Here is a 17319-nt window from a genome sequence, read left to right on the forward strand (position 1 = left end):
CTGCTATAACAAACTACCACAAAGTGTGTGGCTTAAGACAGCAGAAATCCATTCCCTCCCAGTCCCGGAGGCTAGAAGCCTGAAGGCAAGGTGTTGGCCGAGCCATGCTCCCTCTGCAGGCTCTAGGGAAGAATCCTGCCTCGCCTCTGGCTAACGGATGACAGCTCTGTGGTGCTCCCTGGCCTGTAGATGCTTCACTCCGGTCTCTGTGGTCCTCTTCACACGGCCTCCTCTGCGTCTGTGTGCTCCTCTCCTCTTATAAAGACGCCAGTCACTGCATTTAGCTCTCATCCCAAGACCCTTAATTAATTACGTCTGCAAGTCCTCTGTTTCCAAATAAGGTCACATTCTGAGATTCCACGTAGACATGAGTTTGGGGGACCCTTGTTTGGTGGTTGCAAGGTCAGGGCCAGGAAGATCACCTGGAGGCAGGATGGGGAAGGAGGGACTAGAGGCAGGGAGACTGGCTGCTTTAAGCAAACAACGAGGGGGCTCCCGGCTGGGGGTCCCAGGGCCCTCAGCAGCTCTCTTCTGTGGCCAGTGCAGCACTCTCATTGGGCTCCTAAACCAACCCAGGCAAAAGGTCTTTGCTCACCCTTTGGCCCATAGAGGCTCCAGCCTACCTTCCAAGTGATGGCAAAGGAATGATTGATTACACGCACCTCTGCTGCTCTCTGTTCCTTCTGACTGGCAACACGGCCGACAGGTGGGTGCAGGGGAGGACGCCTGGAGGTACAGGGGAGGATTCCCTGGCCTGGGAGTTGGGAAGCCTGGTTCCGACCCCGGTTCTGCCACTCACTGAATTTAGGACACTGGGCACATCTAGAGAATGAGGCCAACTTGGTCACTTCTAGGGCAAAGATATGGTTTCATTCTGTAGCCAAGAGAACAGCTCCAAACTCACAGGATGAACCAGGGAAAGAAGCCTTCTGGGGTTACACTGCAAGGTTCTGAACCCTCCCTGCTCTGATTCCCTCCAGGGAGTCAGCGCCCCCTCCCCTCAAAACTCCTTCCCTCCCCTAAAACACAGGAACACTAACCAAAGCTTGGAAATGAAATAACCTAAATCTAAGAATACATCTTTTTGCACATTTGGAAGCAGGAAGACGGAGTGAAAGTGTGGTTCCTTTTTATTTAGTTAGTTTTTTAATCAAAGCAAATGTTTAGGGATCTATGCACAAAGTTGTTCACAGCCTCATTGTTTCTAATAGGAAAAAATTACCAGAAAAAAGAGGGAAACAATCTTCATGCCCATCTGTACAGGATTAGCTTGATGAATTGTGGCAGAGTTGCACATTAAATGTGATTAGACCACAATGTACCGCATGAAAAGATGTCTATGAGGTGGTGTTAAATGAAATACACAGGCTGCACAAGACGGTGTTGAGAAAAATCCTTTCTATGTTTTAAAAATACCTATATGCACATGGCCTGAGCCTGGCAAGGCTGGAAGTAATCCAGCAAACTGATAACAGCACAGATCCCTGGAGCTGAGAGAACAGGAGATTTTTACCTTCTATTTTCTATAATTTTGAGCTATTGGACTTTTTTTTTTTTCCCAAACAACTGGCAGTATTGGTTTAATCAGCAAAAACAATAAAAAGTATTCCCATTCTGAAAATAAAACAACTATTCTAGATAGTTGCAAAGTACTATTGGCCCGCAGAGAAAAGTGATCAGGATAAAAATCACTTTCCCATAAAAACACACAGAAAAAAAAAAAAAAAAAATTCCAAGCTTGGGAAGGAGGAAACACTAGGTAGGTACATGTTTCAAAGGCCTCAAACCCAAGCTGCAAGTTCCCTCCGGTACATTGCAAAGTTTCCCCACTCTCCATTTTAGCCCTACACCCTCCAGATCAGTGGGCTTTCTGTAAATACTATTACTACTAATAATGAAGAGGTGGCAGATTTGATATTTATTGAGCTCTTATTATTAGCCAGGCACTGTGCTAAGCACTTCATACATATTCTTTTTGTCCTTGCACATTACTCTTCCTATTTTATAGATGAAGAAACTGAGACCCAGCTCAAAAATCCAAGCCCAGATGGTCTGACCCCAAAGCCCATGACTGTAGTCGGTGCTTTAGCCATCTGTCTGGAAGCAAAGCCCTATTGGAGCTCTTGATCGTCTAAGCCCGTAGGAGATGGTTCCAGGATCTGCTGATCTCCACAGGCCTCTTCCTTCTTCCTCTCTCACCCATGTTGACCATGCCTTCTAGGTACAAGGGACTGGGCCACCTTCGAGGGATCTGAAGGCAAATTTGATGTGGACTCTACTTCTCTGAGTTCACAGGGAAGAAGGAAAGAGAAGATCCAAGTTCTTAGACCAGGAGGCTGACCATGCTGGCCTTGGGGAGTGCTGCGAGAGAGGTGAAGGCAGGGCCTCCAGGCTTCCCTGCACTGAGCATCGTAGGCAACCTTCCAGGCAGGCAACTCTCCAGGAGCTGGCCCACATGGTGGCTGGCCACTCCCGGACTCTCTCTGGGGTCTCCCACTCACATCTGCCAAGGCTGGACCCCCACGCTGTGCCATGGCAGGTCCCCCCAGGACCACACAGGATCACTGACAGGGGTGACCCTGAGCACTTGTGTTCGTGGACAAGCATCAAGTAACTGCTGTGCTGGCCCAGAGTGTGTGAGAAGGGTCCCCAAGCCAAACAGCTCCAGCTCCAGGGTCCTCCTGGATCTTGTATGGTCACCACTCCTACTTTCCAAGTCAGTATGTACCACACAGAGTGTGCATTGGTGCAAGCACTTTGGAAAACAGATGGTATCTACTAAAGCTTACGTACCACGAGACCCAGCAATCCCACTCGTGCTTGCCCCGTGGGTATCAGTGCTTGCGTCCATCCTAACATATGTCTAAGAATGTCAGCAGCCGCTTTACGGATCACAGCCCAAAACTGTGACCTGTCTAAATGCCTGTCAACAGAAGGATGACTTCACTAGCATTCGGTCACACAAGAGAATACCACACGCAACAACGAGAGACAAACTGCTTCACGCAACAAGGTCAAAAAGCTGAGTGAAATAAGACAGACACAAACAACGCATGCTGTGTGACTCTATTTATGCAGGTACAATAAGTCCGTGTGACAGAGGCCAGGAGAGTGGGATGGGTACTGACTGGGAGGGGGCATGAGGGAGCGTCCATGGTTCTGGAAATGTTCCATGCCTTGGTCTGGGTGGTGTTTATGTGGACATATGTAAAAGTTCACAATCCTGTGTATTTGAGACATGTGAATTTACTATTTTTAAGCAATATTGCAAAAAGAAGTTTAAAAAATTTTAACCACACAGAGATGACAATGAGGTCAACTTCTCTAGGCCTCCAGGTAAGAACTGGTTAGTTGCAGTGGTAGAATTATGGAGGTGTTTCCTTTTGTGAGAGCCCGATTAAGGTTGTGTATATTGGCGTGAAAAATAATTTGGTTTGTAAAAGTCCATTTAAAATTCAAACAGATGGGGAGCCTGGGTCCCCTCCTCCCCCAGCCCCTGGCAGGAGCTTGGACTTGGCCAGTCCCAGTAGTTGCTCATATTTGAGCCATGGGAATTGCCCCCTTACTCTGGGCACATTTCTACCCACCCCTCTGACAGGCATCCTCACCATTTACCCTGGCCACCCTTTCCAGGCGCATCTGTCTATCACAGCCTACCCCAGAGAGCCACCCTCCAGGGACTCACACCTTACTGCTGTTCCCAGAGTAGAGATAAGCCCTCTCATACTCCCCACATGGCTTCCCCACTGCCCGAAATGTCTCTTTTCAATTCTTGACTTCAGGAACTCATACTCATCCTTCAAGACATAATGCAAGAGTTCCCATTCCCACAATGCCTTTCCTGGCTCAGCTGGGTAGGCTTCTTCCCCTCACTCTTGTCTCTTCCCACTGCTCTTGGTTCGTCAGAGCACTTGCCGTGAGGAACCGCCCTTCATCTATTTATCTGACAGCCTCATTCCACTAGACTGGGAGCACCTCAGTGATCATATCTGCCATTGCCTGAGAACTTGCTATGTACCAGGCACCAGGCTGGTGCATTACCCTGGACTCCATCCTCCCAAACCCCTGTGGAGTGAGTGCCGGTTTCATCCCCATTTTGCAGATAGGAAAACTGAGCCTTGGAGATGTTGGACAGCTTGTCTAAGTCTAAACCCTGTCTGCCTGGCATGAATGGTTTCCTTGAAGGCAGGAGTCACATCTTACTCCTCTTTTCCAGCACTGCATTTGGCCATGGCAGGTGCCTCCCGAAAAGGGTACAAAGCTTCAGTTATACAAGATAAGTAAGTTCTGAAGATCTGCCATACCACACTGGGCCCATAGTTTATAATACAGTTTGTACACTTAAAAATTTGTCAAGAGAGTAAACCCCTTGGTTCTTACCACAGTAAGTGTTAAAAAGTCTCAAGAGAAAGGAAAGAGGGTGGGAGGAGGGGCTGCAAGTAGCAGAGGTCGTTTGGCAACAGGCACGTGTGAGCCCTGGTCACCAAATAGCAAGCCATCGTGAGCCACACTGGCCCATCAGCCTCACAGCACAGCCTCCCCTTCTGCTGCTTTTCAGAATGGGGATTCCCTGGAGCTGAGGCATCTGAGCCCAGTGGGCAGGGCGACTGAGAACTCAAGACACAGTCCCCCTACTATTCACCCCAGGGTGGAGGCAAGGAGGGAGAAGAGTACCAACGTCAGAAGCCCCATCGTATTTCCTGGTTTGTCTGCAAAAGAAGAGCACAGCACCCCATGGGCAAACATCTCCCCCCAGTGCTAAGCATTAGGAGCATCATCAACAAACATGCCCTAAATGGAGCCCATGCAGTAATTCTCTCCAGTCTGGGAAGTGCTGGACCCTGAGGCCAAAGTCCCGAGAACCCACACTGAGCTCAAGTCTGAACCCTCTGAGCTGGAGTCTGAACCTTCAGATAAAGAGGCAAATGGATGTTCTCTTACAAGCGTCAGCAGATCGGAGGCTCTGGCTCCATAGCCTGTAGGGCAGAAAGAGCGTCCCTCTGGTTTTCCACAAACAGGTGTGCATGGGACTGACAGGTCAGATACTGATGTCTCATGGTCCACATCTACCCTTGCTGGAGTCCCTGACCCCTCTCCCCAGAGAAAGAGAAGTAGGGGACACAGTACTTACCTGTGCTATGTCCCCTTTCTTCTACTGACTGCTTGATCCAGTCTCTGGCTTTGTCAATATGAAATAACTTCAGGTCCTCTTCGTCCAAGGCAATGTCTCCCCAAAAGACAGCTGGGAAGAAAAAAAAAAAAAACATAAATGGGTCCATTTAAGCTGGAGATCAAGAAAAAAATGGATTTATGAATGTTTCAGAGGACATTGGACGTTGAATGGAAAACTCTAGAAATGAAAGTCCATCCAATCAAATTTCTCCCTGAACCCAACACATAGGGCTGGCAGAGACAGAGGAATGACATGTAATAATTCTGTGTATTAAAGTCCTAGGACTGGGGTCAACCACCTTGAAGATCAAAGGCCTAGGTCTGTAAAGTATTTTTTTAATGTTTATTTATTTATTTTGAGAGAGAGAGAGAGTGAACAAGGGAAAGGCAGAGAGAGAGAGAGAGAAAATCTCAAGCAGGCTCTGCGCTGTTAATGTGAGCCTGACATGGGGCTTGATCTCATCCATGACCTGAGCAGAAATCGAGAGTCAGACCCTTAACCAACTGAGCCACGCAGGCACCCCCTAGAAATGACAGTCCATCCAATCAGATCTTTCTGTGAACCTAACACATGGGGCTGGTAGAGACAGAGGAATAACATATAATAATTCTGTGTACCAAAGCCACAGGGCCAGGGCCAACCACCATGAAGATCAAAGGCCTAGGTCTATAAGGTATTTTGAAAGGACACCCTGTCTTACTCTAGCTGTGAGCAGCTCTGGGCAAAACTACCACATAGAGGCAGCTGTTTCTTTCTTTGCCAGAGTCTCCAGGATATTAAAAACAAAACAAAACAAAAAAAAAAAACATAATGTGGTAAATGATACTACTGTTCACAATATTTGCTGCCTTTCCCTGGGGAAGATTATCTGTCTCTGTCCCATTAATGTTAGGACTGGCCACTTCACCTGCTCTGACTAATTAAATGTGAGAGGAAGCTTTAAGAGTTAGTGCATGATTCACATGTCCTCTTTTCCTTTTACCAAAAGACAAGCAACATTCCAGAATGCGGTGACTCTATCACCTGGGTTCTAGAGTAAATATGATGTGGAGCAGAGATATGGCTGATCAGGATGGATACGTGGCATGAATAAGGAGGATAAAAACTGCTATTTTTATAAGTCTCTGAGATTTGGGGCTATTTGTTACTAGAGCACAATATCTTCATCCTGACTAATACAGAAATTGCTATCAGAAGTAGTGTTCTACTGTAACAAAAATAAATTGTGTTTGGGCACAAGGCAGTGGATGTCAAGGAAACTTAATTAAGGCTGGAAGGAGGTGATGTATGTTATGCAGTGATGAGGTACCTGGTAAAAATATTGCCTGCATTAACTTGGAAGGCAGATGATAAACTGCCATAGCTTAAAAAAGCCATAGCTTTAAGTGGAGAGCTTGAGAGTCAGAATGTTAATAGCATGCTTTGGTTGCTATTAGCTGCATTTGCTAAGAAAGAAAAGAGTTTTATAGAGAATTAGGCAATTTATAGTGGAATGAAAAGGAATAGGGAGAGTGCAGAAATTGAGGAAGACCCAACCTATTCTCATTACTAATCAATGAAAGGAAAACTGAGAAGGCCTTTGAGTAACAAAGGCTAATTCAAACTCAGCTTTGTGGTGTAGAGAAATGGGAACCCTCATCCATTGCTAGGTGGAATATAAGATAGTATACTATCTGTAGAAAAGTCATTTGGCAATTTCCTAAAAACTTAAACATAATCTTATCAAAAGACCCAGAAATTCTACTCCTAGGGAAACTTCCCAAGAGAAATGAAAACATATGTCCACACAAAGACATAAATTCAAATGTTTACAGCAACCTTATTCATCAATGGCTCCAAACTTGAAAACAACATAAATGTCTATTGCCTGTGGAACAGATCAACAAAAAGTGATATACATATAAAATGGAAAACTATTCAGCAATTAAAAAGAACAAACTATTGACACATGCTACAACATGTATGAATTTCAAAAACATCTAGCTAAGTGAAAAAAGCTAGATGCAAAAGATGATTCCATTTACCCTGAATGTCTAGAAAAGGCTAATTTATAGAGTCAGAAAAGTGATCGCTAAGGTTGGGGTCAGGATGGGGACTTGACTATAAATGGGTATGAGGGAACTTTTCCAGGTGGTGGAAATGTTCCATAATTTAATGGTGGTGATGGTTGCACAACTATGAACTTACTAAAATCATTGAATTGTACACTTACAATGAGTAATTGTATAGTATGTAAATATACCTCAAGAAATTTGTGTGAGACAAAAAAAGAACTCAACTCTATAGCGAGGGCCAGTCAAGGTGGTGCCCAGTACATTCTTTCAGTGTGAGAAGCATGGTTCGGTACAGGAGACCAAAAGTGTGGTTCCCTCACAGAGGCCTCATAAGTGCAAGGTGCCAGCCATTACGCCGGACAGAGAGGCATGTGTAGGAAATGACTGTGGTGTGGGTATGGCATGTGGAGCTGAATCAAATAGGAAGACAACTCACATTTCAGAAAAGTATTGTGCCCAAAACGCCCACTAGTATGGCCTACAAAAGACCTCAACTGTTTGAGATTTAAAATGACCCCTAGTGATCCTTGGGCCCCCAACCTTCTATGGGGAAGGAAGTAGGCTGAAAAAGATGTCCTCTTCAGATAGTGCAATAAGAATAATGAAACAGAAAAGACAGGCCTCCCTGAGTGGGGCCATAGAAGGCCATGGAGGAGAATGACTGGAGAACTACTCTCAGGAGGTGGGATCAAGGCCCTCCCCTGGGGAGCACACATGGGGAAGACACCTCTTTTCCTGCCATTGCATCCTATTCCATCTCAGGAACCAGAGAAGAGCAAGGCACGAAGATGTCAGTTTCAAAAACAGCAATAGTTCAGGGAACAGCAAAGAGTGCTGTGATTGATTAGTGATGTCTGCCATGGCGAGTGTAGGAGTAGCAACCATCAGGGATATATTGGCCCTTCCTGCTTTCATCTTTAGGAAGATCTTTAGGAAGAGAATCATCTTTCATCTTTCATCTTTAGGAAGAGAATCAGGGTAATACTGTTGCAGAAAATAAACCAGAAGTTTGGGTAAAAGCAACTGCTCTTCCTAGAAATTTAAAAGAATAAGTTGAAAAGTGTTCCCAAATAAAATAAGATACTATAACAACACATAAGGTCAACAATACCACTGGATCAACAATGGATCAACAATACCACTATACAGCTGTGCAATAGAACTTTCTGCAATGGTGGAAAAGTTCTATATCTGAGTTTTTCAATAACCACATGTGGTTACTGGGCACTTGAAATGTGGCTAATGTAATTGAGGAACGGAGTTTTACATTTTATTTTATTTTAATTAATTTAAATTTAAATTGCTACATGTGGCTAATGGCTATCCTACAAATATAAATAATATAAAATAAAATTTTATATAATGATATAAATAAAATAATAAATTATATTTAAAATAGCAAAGAGCACCACATTTCTAGAAATAACCTTGATACAAAAGTGTGATACTATGTCAAGAATGTAAAATTCTACTAAAAGCTATAAAAAGTGACTGACATGAAAAGAAAGACATGCTATGTTGATTTTTTTTCAAATTAATGTGTAGGTTTATTATGCTTCAATCAAAATCTCAATGTTTTTCTTATTATGATAGGGTGGTATTAAAGTTCATCTGCATAATTAGGTGATAACAGTCAAGAAAGAGCACTAAGGGAGGACGGGCCTCATCAGACATCAAAATATGTTTTAAAGCTACAACAACCCTGCAACATGGAATAGTCCAGAAGTGATCTCTACTCTATATAAGAAAATTCATATATAAGGAAATCTCACAAATTTGTGGAAAGACGGGGACTAAACTACGAATTATGTATAGACAAATGGGTTAGCTATTTGAGGACCTTACACTATACACCAAAATAGATTCCAAATAAATGAAAAAAATATTGGGGCGCCTGGGTGGCTCAGTCGGTTAAGCGTCCAACTTCAGCCCATAACATGATCCTGCAGTTTGTGAGTTCGAGGCCCGCGTCGGGCTCTGTGCTGACAGCTCAGAGCCTGGAGCCTGCTTCGGACTCTGTGTCTCCCTCTCTCTCTGTCCCTCTCCTGCTCATGCTCTGTCTCTCTCTCTCAAAAATAAACATTAAAAAATTTTTTTAATATGAAAATTTAAGAATTAAGTCAACAAGTTGGCTGAACAATAGTTAGAAGCAAATGAGCTAAGTCTATGCATTCAAAACACATAGCTTTTGAATTCTTACCAAAAGGCAAAACATGGCCCATGGCCATCTCCTAAGAGAAGCTCTCTGAGGATTCCTACCACCTAGGGAAAGTTTCCCTCACCAACTCTGGCTACTCTTAAGTGTAATCTGCAGACGAGCAGCAGCATTGTTGTCTTGGAGCTCGACAGAAATACGAGATCACAGAGTCCACAGCAGACCTGCTGAATCAGAAGCTGCATGTGAACAAGATTCCCATGAACGTGTGCACACTGAAGTCTGAGAAGCACTGACCCAAGGCACCAGAGGTTGCCTCACTCAACCATGTCCCTGGGGGCACAGGCTCCCCTACACCTCTCTTAGGCTTGTCCTGGCTATAATGAAGAGGTCAAGCAGGGTAATCTTTCACAGAAATGTTGAACTTGAATGGAGAGGCCAGAGGAAACATCTAAAATGCCCATCGGTGGAAATACCATCTGCTCCAGTCCTGGCTGAGCCCACTGGAACTCCAACCTGCAATTTAGGGAGTTGTCACAAGGTGGTGGTGTTTTGTTACGAAGCTCTGGCTAGTAACTATGTCAGGAATAGATCATGAAATACAATAGGAAAAATGCTTTCCAGAAATCAAAAATAGAAATCTTTAAAGTAGTCAGATGCAATTTTAAAGTTTTTATATAAGAAACTTGCAAATATAAAAGACTACTTTCGAAGAAATACTTTCTAATGATCAGTGAGTGATGTGCTGATGATTAACAATTGGCTAAGGGGAGGGGAGAGCCCTGATTTGGCGCGTTTGCTGATTTCTCTGGTGTAAACACTCCCACCCTGGCTGATTTCAGAGTTACAGAACATGGAATTGGGAAAAGGAGCATACAATGGGTTCTCACAAGCTTACAGGTGAGAGCCAGCTCCAGCACACTACTGTGATGAGTATCTGTAAAGTTTTATTATGCTCCCCATCTGATCCCATGTGTATGCCTGACCCTCAAGGCTGCAAAAGATGACCATGAGCCAGCCTTGCCTTGCAGGAAAAGGCTCCCATTGAGGAGTCTCACAGCATCCTGTTCTGCCTGCCTTTTGCCATCTACAACAGAAGCATTTGGCACTCTGTCTCAGGTACCAGGCCAAATGCATTCTACACATCAATCTCAAATAAAGGCCCAGAGAGGAGTTAGGATTTGGTCAAGGCCATGCAAGCAGGAAGAGGCTTCAGAGATGTTTGAAGTTAACTGAGGCCTCCCTGATTCCCAAGTCAGAACTCTCACCAACAAAGCCAAGTCTTCCCAAAGTTATACCTTTTAAAAAATTTTTTTTAAATATTTTTATTTATTTTTGGGAGAGAGGGACAGAGCATGAGCAGGGGAGGGGCAGAGAGAGAGGGAGACAGAATCCAAAGCAAGCTCCAGTCTCGGAACAGTCTCTGTCAGCACAGAGTCCGACACGGGGCTTAAACCTTCAAACTGTGAGATCATGACCTGAGCCGAAGTCGGGGGCTCCACTGACTGAGCCACCCAGGTGCCACCCAAAGTTTTAAATTCTAATAAGAAATGTTGCATTAAACAGCTTCCCTTACTGCAGGACTTCTCAGAGGCTTTACAATCCTAACAAATATCACGAGTCTCCAAGAGAAAGAGAATGCAGCCTTTCCCAATGTGGTTTGCCCTGGCATTTCTTTTCACTGAATCCTGTCCTAAGGAACACCTTTTGGAGACTGTTGCACCACTCAGCATTCCTCCAGGAATTATAGACTCTGAGGCCTAGGAGGGGCCCTACTGGTCGTCGGGTCCAACCCACCAACTGATGCCTGAATGGCCTCTTCTCACACACTTCCAGTGACACAGAACCCATGCCCTCCCAATGCATCCTCCTTTATCTTGGATCAGCCCTCTTTTTCTCCCAAATCTGATGTTTTAGTTCTTCTCCCAGGAGCAAGGCACTGAAGAGAAAGGGATTGATCATTCTTGAGCACCAGCCAGATGCCAAGCTCCTATGCTCCTCTAACCCTGCCAATGGCAACTCCACGCAATACACAGCATCATTTTTCAGATGAGAAAAGCAGGCTCAGGAGGTAAGGTGATCTGCCCTGGGCCACCTCTCAAGTCCACTCTCAACTGCCATCCATCTTTGCCTCGCAATGATCCACGCTGCTCAGGGAGGGAGGCCTACAGAGGAGTGACTGATGTAGTTGTGGGGGTGCAATCAGGAGAAGCCTCACAGAGTGGGTGACACTGGAGGAGCAGAAGTCTGTCGAGTGGGCAACGAGAGGAAAGGGCACGTGACCGACGGAGCAGTGTAAGCAAAGGCACTGTGGTGAGAAGCAGTAAGGCGCTGTCAGGACAGGGGCAAAAGGGGCCCCATGTGGGGGGGCCCAGTTGACGCAGGGTACCCATGTGTGTAGACCGCCGAGGACAGCAAGAACAAGGTAGAACGTGAGGCCACAGGAACCAAGGGAAGGCTCAGACACCAGGAGCAGAGCCCGGGGAGGTTAGAACACCCATGGTGTGGGAGGCCACAAGGAGTCCCTCAGTTTGGTACAGCCCCTCACAGTCCCCTGCACCTGTTGTCCCCACCACTCACCCCAGCCCCCAGCTCAGCGCCTGCAGAGCATTTGCATAAATGAACAAGTGAGTGAAGGCATGCTCCTCTTTGAAGTCACAGGGGACAGCAGGGCAAGAACCGGTTAGCCCCATGTTATGGGGGAAGTAAGACCTAGGGGAGTTAATGACCAGCCCACGTTTACAGCCTATGAGAAGTGGGTGGGGCTTGAAATCAGACCTTTTGGCTCTAAACTTGGAGCTCAGTTCACTGCCTGGCACAGGACCCAGTTTCTCGAATTGGGACTCCAGGTGGGGGCTGATCTCATGGTCAGCTCTGTTCCCAGAGGAGCTACTCGCAAGGGTGCTTGGAGGGGTCAGAGTGCAGGAGGGGACGGCCAGGGGGTCCCAAACACCCTTTCCTACCCCAGATTCTGAAAGTCTGGTTGGGGGATCCTGGGGGTGTTAAGTGGCCCTTGGTTTGGGGGTCGCAGAGCTGGGAAGCCTGTGAGCCAGGCAGAAGCCCAGCCAGTCAGAGGGAGACCGCTTTGACTCTGCCGTCACCCTCTGTCACCAACCACACTCTCCCCAGGACTCTGTTTCCTGGCACCCAGAGAGTAGGAGGACAGGCTGGGGTGGGGGCTGACATTGCTTGAGGATACCCCCAACTATTTCCCAGTCTATCCTGGCAACAGGCCCCACCCTGGGTCTCACTCCAAAACCCACGGAGACCTTGATCTCTCCCATGAGAATGACCTCCAATAGGTACTTACCTCCACTTCTCTTCCCTCCCCTCCCCCAACCAGGCTATGGCCTCACCTTCACATCTACACTTTCAACTTGGGCCTGTGCTGAGAGGTGGTTTATATTTCAATCAGCTTCCCTCGTATGGACCTCATCACAAATGTTCCACAGTAAAGCTGCATCTCAGGACACGACAGCCCAGATTAAAGCACTATGGAGCCACAGGCTTCAGCTGTACTGAGGAAGAGGGAGCGTGGATGCTGTGTGTGACATTGGACAGACAACTTTCCCCTCTGGTGGCATTTTCTTCACCCGTACAAGGAGACAGCTGAACCGGCTCAGTGCTTCCCAAGTCATGGTCCACAAACCACTTGGGTTCCAAATGTCTAAGGAGTGTCTTGCTGTGATGATCCCCAAGCTCCAACCCAGAACTGATGAAATCAGAATCTCCAGAGACAGAACCCAGGAATGTGCATTTTAAATTCATGCCCCGCCCCCACACAGGTGACTCATGCTCACTGACGTCTGGAGACCAGGAGAGTCTGCGGCCTCTGAGGTCCTCCAGCTCTGATGTTTGATTTCCCTACAATTTCTGTTTGAGAAATAGAAGGTATCTACCCACCCAGGGCCTGCCCTTTGTCATCCCAATGACAAGCCACGAAGGAAGGATCTCGCTAGTGCTCCGTAAGGGTCACCTAGAGAGAAGCCGAGATTTTCAGAGGAACTAAATACGACGCATTCTATAACCATCGGAATTCCTCCCGGGAAACAAGGCCAGAGGCGGAAGAACAGTTACAGGGAAATCCTACCCAGAGACACATTTAGTTCACTCCAAGTTTCCAACAGAGGGATTGAACAGGTTTAAAGCAGTTTTCTGTGAATCTTTGTCAAGGGAGTGTATGTACAAACAAACAGGGAGGGGTATTTTTTTTTTTTTTTTTTTTAGTAAAAAGTTAATCGGCTTAAAGTGTGCAACTAAATAAGCAAAGCTTACATTAAAGTGACCCACAGAGAAAGGACCCCATGGAAAGAAAGTTCTAGGAAATACAATATGGCCTCTATGTTCTTTTGTAGTTTCACACTATAAATATTCATGGGGCGGTGTTAATGGGGTCCACAGCTCTATGCAACCACAATAGTTTTTTTGTTTATTCTCAGGACCATGAACTTTGAAACCATGAACCTAAATTTCAGGACTCTGCATTCAGGCGCGTTTGCAGAGCACGAGGGGAGAGGTTCGGGCTCTCGGAGGACAGAGGAGAGGAAGCGGGGCGAGATGTGAATCACGCCTCCTGGATCTTTTGGTTGAGATTAAAGAGTAAGGTCTGTTTAGTATGGGAGGCCTCCTGTCTCAGGGTCTCCAGCTGCTCCAGCCTGGGGAAATGGCCCTCGCAAGGGACAGATAGCTCAGTTACTCAACATATGGCAGAAAGGAGTGGGGAGCTGGAAATATTTTAATTGGATCAGATTTGTGGCAAGTTTCACATTCTTTATAAACTAGTCTGAATCATGGAATTCCTAAGCTGGAGAGAGTTTAAAAGTCATCTAAGCAATGTCCTTCTTTTCCTGGTGAGGAAACTGAGGTCCAGGAAGGTTAAATGATGTGCTCGAAATAGGTGCTCTTTCCCTACACCAGGGATGGCAAATATGAGACAGGCACGTGTTCCCCTCCACCCACGGCAATATCCCTAATCACGGTCCTCCTGTCTATCAAACATGGACACTGCCTCCAAGTCCATCCCAACACAGTGCTGCAGAGGGCCAGCACAAATTCATAGAAATGGCACATGAGCTGGGGCCTATGTGCCATAACACCCTACACCATGCTGGCAACGTTCATAACCTATTATTCATTTGCTCTAGCTAAGGGTTTCCTACTCAAAGCCACTTACGGTCTGAACTCAGCAGTCTGAGACTGCACACCAGAAACACAGCAAGGCCTTAGAATCCAGAGGACTCCACGTTAAAGATCAGTCAGGACCGAGGAGAGCACCACATACAGCCGGCTATGACAGAGCAACTGGGCTCTGAAAGCTGCTGATTCCAACTCAAGAGAGTTCTGCCTTGGTTGACACCATCCTATTTTACAGATGAGCCAAGGGAGTCCTCCTAGTGCCTGGGCTGGTGGCTGCCTTGCTCAAGGCAGATATGGCCTCCCGCCTCACCTCTTCATCTACATCACAATATGGCTGTATCAGTGCATATCAGAGCCACGCCACATCTTGGCTTTCCAAGCAGAACTCACTTGGCTTAAGAAATACCCATGCAGCCATTTCCCAGAAAGAAAGGATTACCCACTAGATTGGCAAGAGCAGGCAGGTAGGCCATACTTGCAAGGTTATCTAAGTCTTTATAGCTCAAAATAGGTCTCATCTTATGTACCATGCCCACTCAGTTGGTGATGTTTCTTTGAGCACTGTGAGGTGACTTCTTGGACCCATAGAAAAGAGCTCCATGATCCATTAGCCATGTCTGCCTTTGGCGTGGGGGAGGCGTGGCATCAGAGTGCCACACATTGGCCATTTACATATGTATTTTTAAAGATACTAAAAGTATTCCCATCCATGTGAAAGAATATGTGCAGCAAGGCCTGAGCTGTGATTAAAGTTATTCTTTCTGTACTTCCTCTCCACCCTCTCTGCCCTGCTCTGTGCCTGGGAAGGCTGATCCTATGGACTGCATCCGCCACGACCCCTGTTCTCTGGCTTCTTGTGGTACTCAAGCAGGAGGAACCCTGGCAGATGAGATGGAAGGGGAGCGAGAGACACAGGCCTTTCTTCCCATCTTTCTTCCCATCTTTCTCCAACAGCACTGCTCCTTCCCTGTCCCTTCAGCCACAGGGGTGGCTTACTCGCCTCTGGGTGCTTCATGCTTTTCTTTGTTCCTTAACCCTGCCTCTGTAAGTAGTCTCTTCATGAAGGTCTCTTCACTCGAAACATCTAGGGTAAAGTCTGTTTCCTGCTGGGACCCTGCCTCACATCGCTGTGCTAAGAAAATCCTTCCGTTATGTTATTTCCATAGCTAAACAGGACGGTGGCATTCAGACTAGTAAGGTGATTGGCTACTTTGGCCTAAGAGAACACTTTTCACCGCTTAATTCCAGCAGAATGTGACCCACTGCTGTCTCACACTTGCTATGTTCCCACAGCCTGAGCTCACAGGCCTCCACTCAGTATTGGAGAGAAGGGTGCCGTTTAGGTCCTTAAAGCCAGAGCTTCTTGGGCTATAATTTTGTATCTTATGTGCCTGATTCCAGGACCAGGCATATCTCATAAGCCCTAATATCTCCACTGTGGAATGATCTTGCATAGAGCCACAAGTTACCAGCACAATTATGCAGGATTCATTCTGAAGACAAAGGCCCCCTGGAGACCCCAAGTAGTGCAGAGATTGGAAAGAAAGATATGCTGGGCAGAGGGTAAAGAGACCTGGCACCCACCTCCAGGCCACAGCTGCCAGTAGCTGTCCGTGTGACCTTGGACAAGTTACTGCCCCTCCCAGGCCCTCTTCTCACAGGAAACGTGAAAAACTTAGAATAAATAATCCCAATGGTTCCTTCCAGGTCTAACCTTCTACCAGATTTTACTCTAAGAACTTACCTTGTGTATCTGGCTAATGTTCAATAATGGAAATGAACTTATCATCATTTTGACTAAATTTTCTTCATAAAGGTCTAGCAAGTTTAGTCTATCGTGGCAGAAATTGCTTATTGTCCACCAATACCTTTTCTCACTTCTTCCATAATAATGGAACCTCTGATTTTCAGTTCCAGGCCTTCCAGAAGAAATATCCCCCAGACTCCATATAGCTATCTGTGGCCCCGTGACCAATAAGATAAAGCCAAAGTGGCAAATGGCATCTCCTGGGGAACTTTTTCTCCTACATCCTTTGTGCCTTTTTCTTTTCTGTGTCTTCCATGTCTAGACTGTGTGTGTGATGGTTTGAGCTCTGGCTACCATCTTGGGCCAGGAGGACAGGGCCTCAACCTCAGAAGAATGGACGGGCAAGTTGTAAAAAGACTGCATCCTGGAGCATGTTCTGGAGCAGAGGCCATATTGGCCCTGCACTGCGGAACCTCCAGACTTTGATGCGACGAAGAAACTTCTAGCTTGTTTAACCAATGTTCCAGCTACCAATATATTGTTTCTCAGCTGTAAATCTACCCTTTCTTCTCATGCTTTTTGATACTGGAGTTGCACCCTGGAAACATTCCTCCTTTGCCAGCTGGCACGACAATCGGCTTTATCAGTAGAGGGCACTAGAGGGATAGAGCAAGAGGAAGGGATTTTTCTTCCTAGGCCAGTGGTCTCATCTTTCTTGTTCCTATGGAGTGGTTGCCAGCGGTGTTCAGGAGACTCACTCATGCCCACCCTTCAGAGTTTTGCCCGAACTCCAATGGGCGATTCCTGACTCATCAGTCTTTTCTTGTGGCACCTCAGTGAATTTCTCCAACCTCCACTGGACCAGGGCCACATTCTCTCCTATGAAATTACAAATTTTGTCTGGGTGGGTGGGTGGGGGTGCACTTTCTCTGAAGTTTACTCCTAGTAATTACTCCCCACGTCTGCTGGTTCTGCTTTCCTTAGAATTCTCCAGTAACCACTTCCCTTTTGCTAGTTCATAATCCTTTATATTAAATTTTTGAATTACTTCTCA

General features: G+C 46.3%; 1 protein-coding gene across 1 annotated transcript in view; it reads right to left on the reverse strand.

The window, feature by feature from the left end:
- TLL2 (tolloid like 2) overlaps nt 1-17319 on the reverse strand; it is a 124008-nt gene that overhangs the window by 93658 nt on the left and 13031 nt on the right. The window contains exon 2 of the mRNA XM_045438379.1: nt 5132-5242. Coding sequence (XP_045294335.1) covers nt 5132-5242 — 111 coding nt within the window. The remainder of the gene's footprint in view (nt 1-5131; nt 5243-17319) is intronic.

This window comes from Leopardus geoffroyi, chromosome D2 (genome assembly GCF_018350155.1).
Source record: "Leopardus geoffroyi isolate Oge1 chromosome D2, O.geoffroyi_Oge1_pat1.0, whole genome shotgun sequence".
Classification (NCBI taxonomy): Eukaryota; Metazoa; Chordata; class Mammalia; order Carnivora; family Felidae; genus Leopardus; species Leopardus geoffroyi.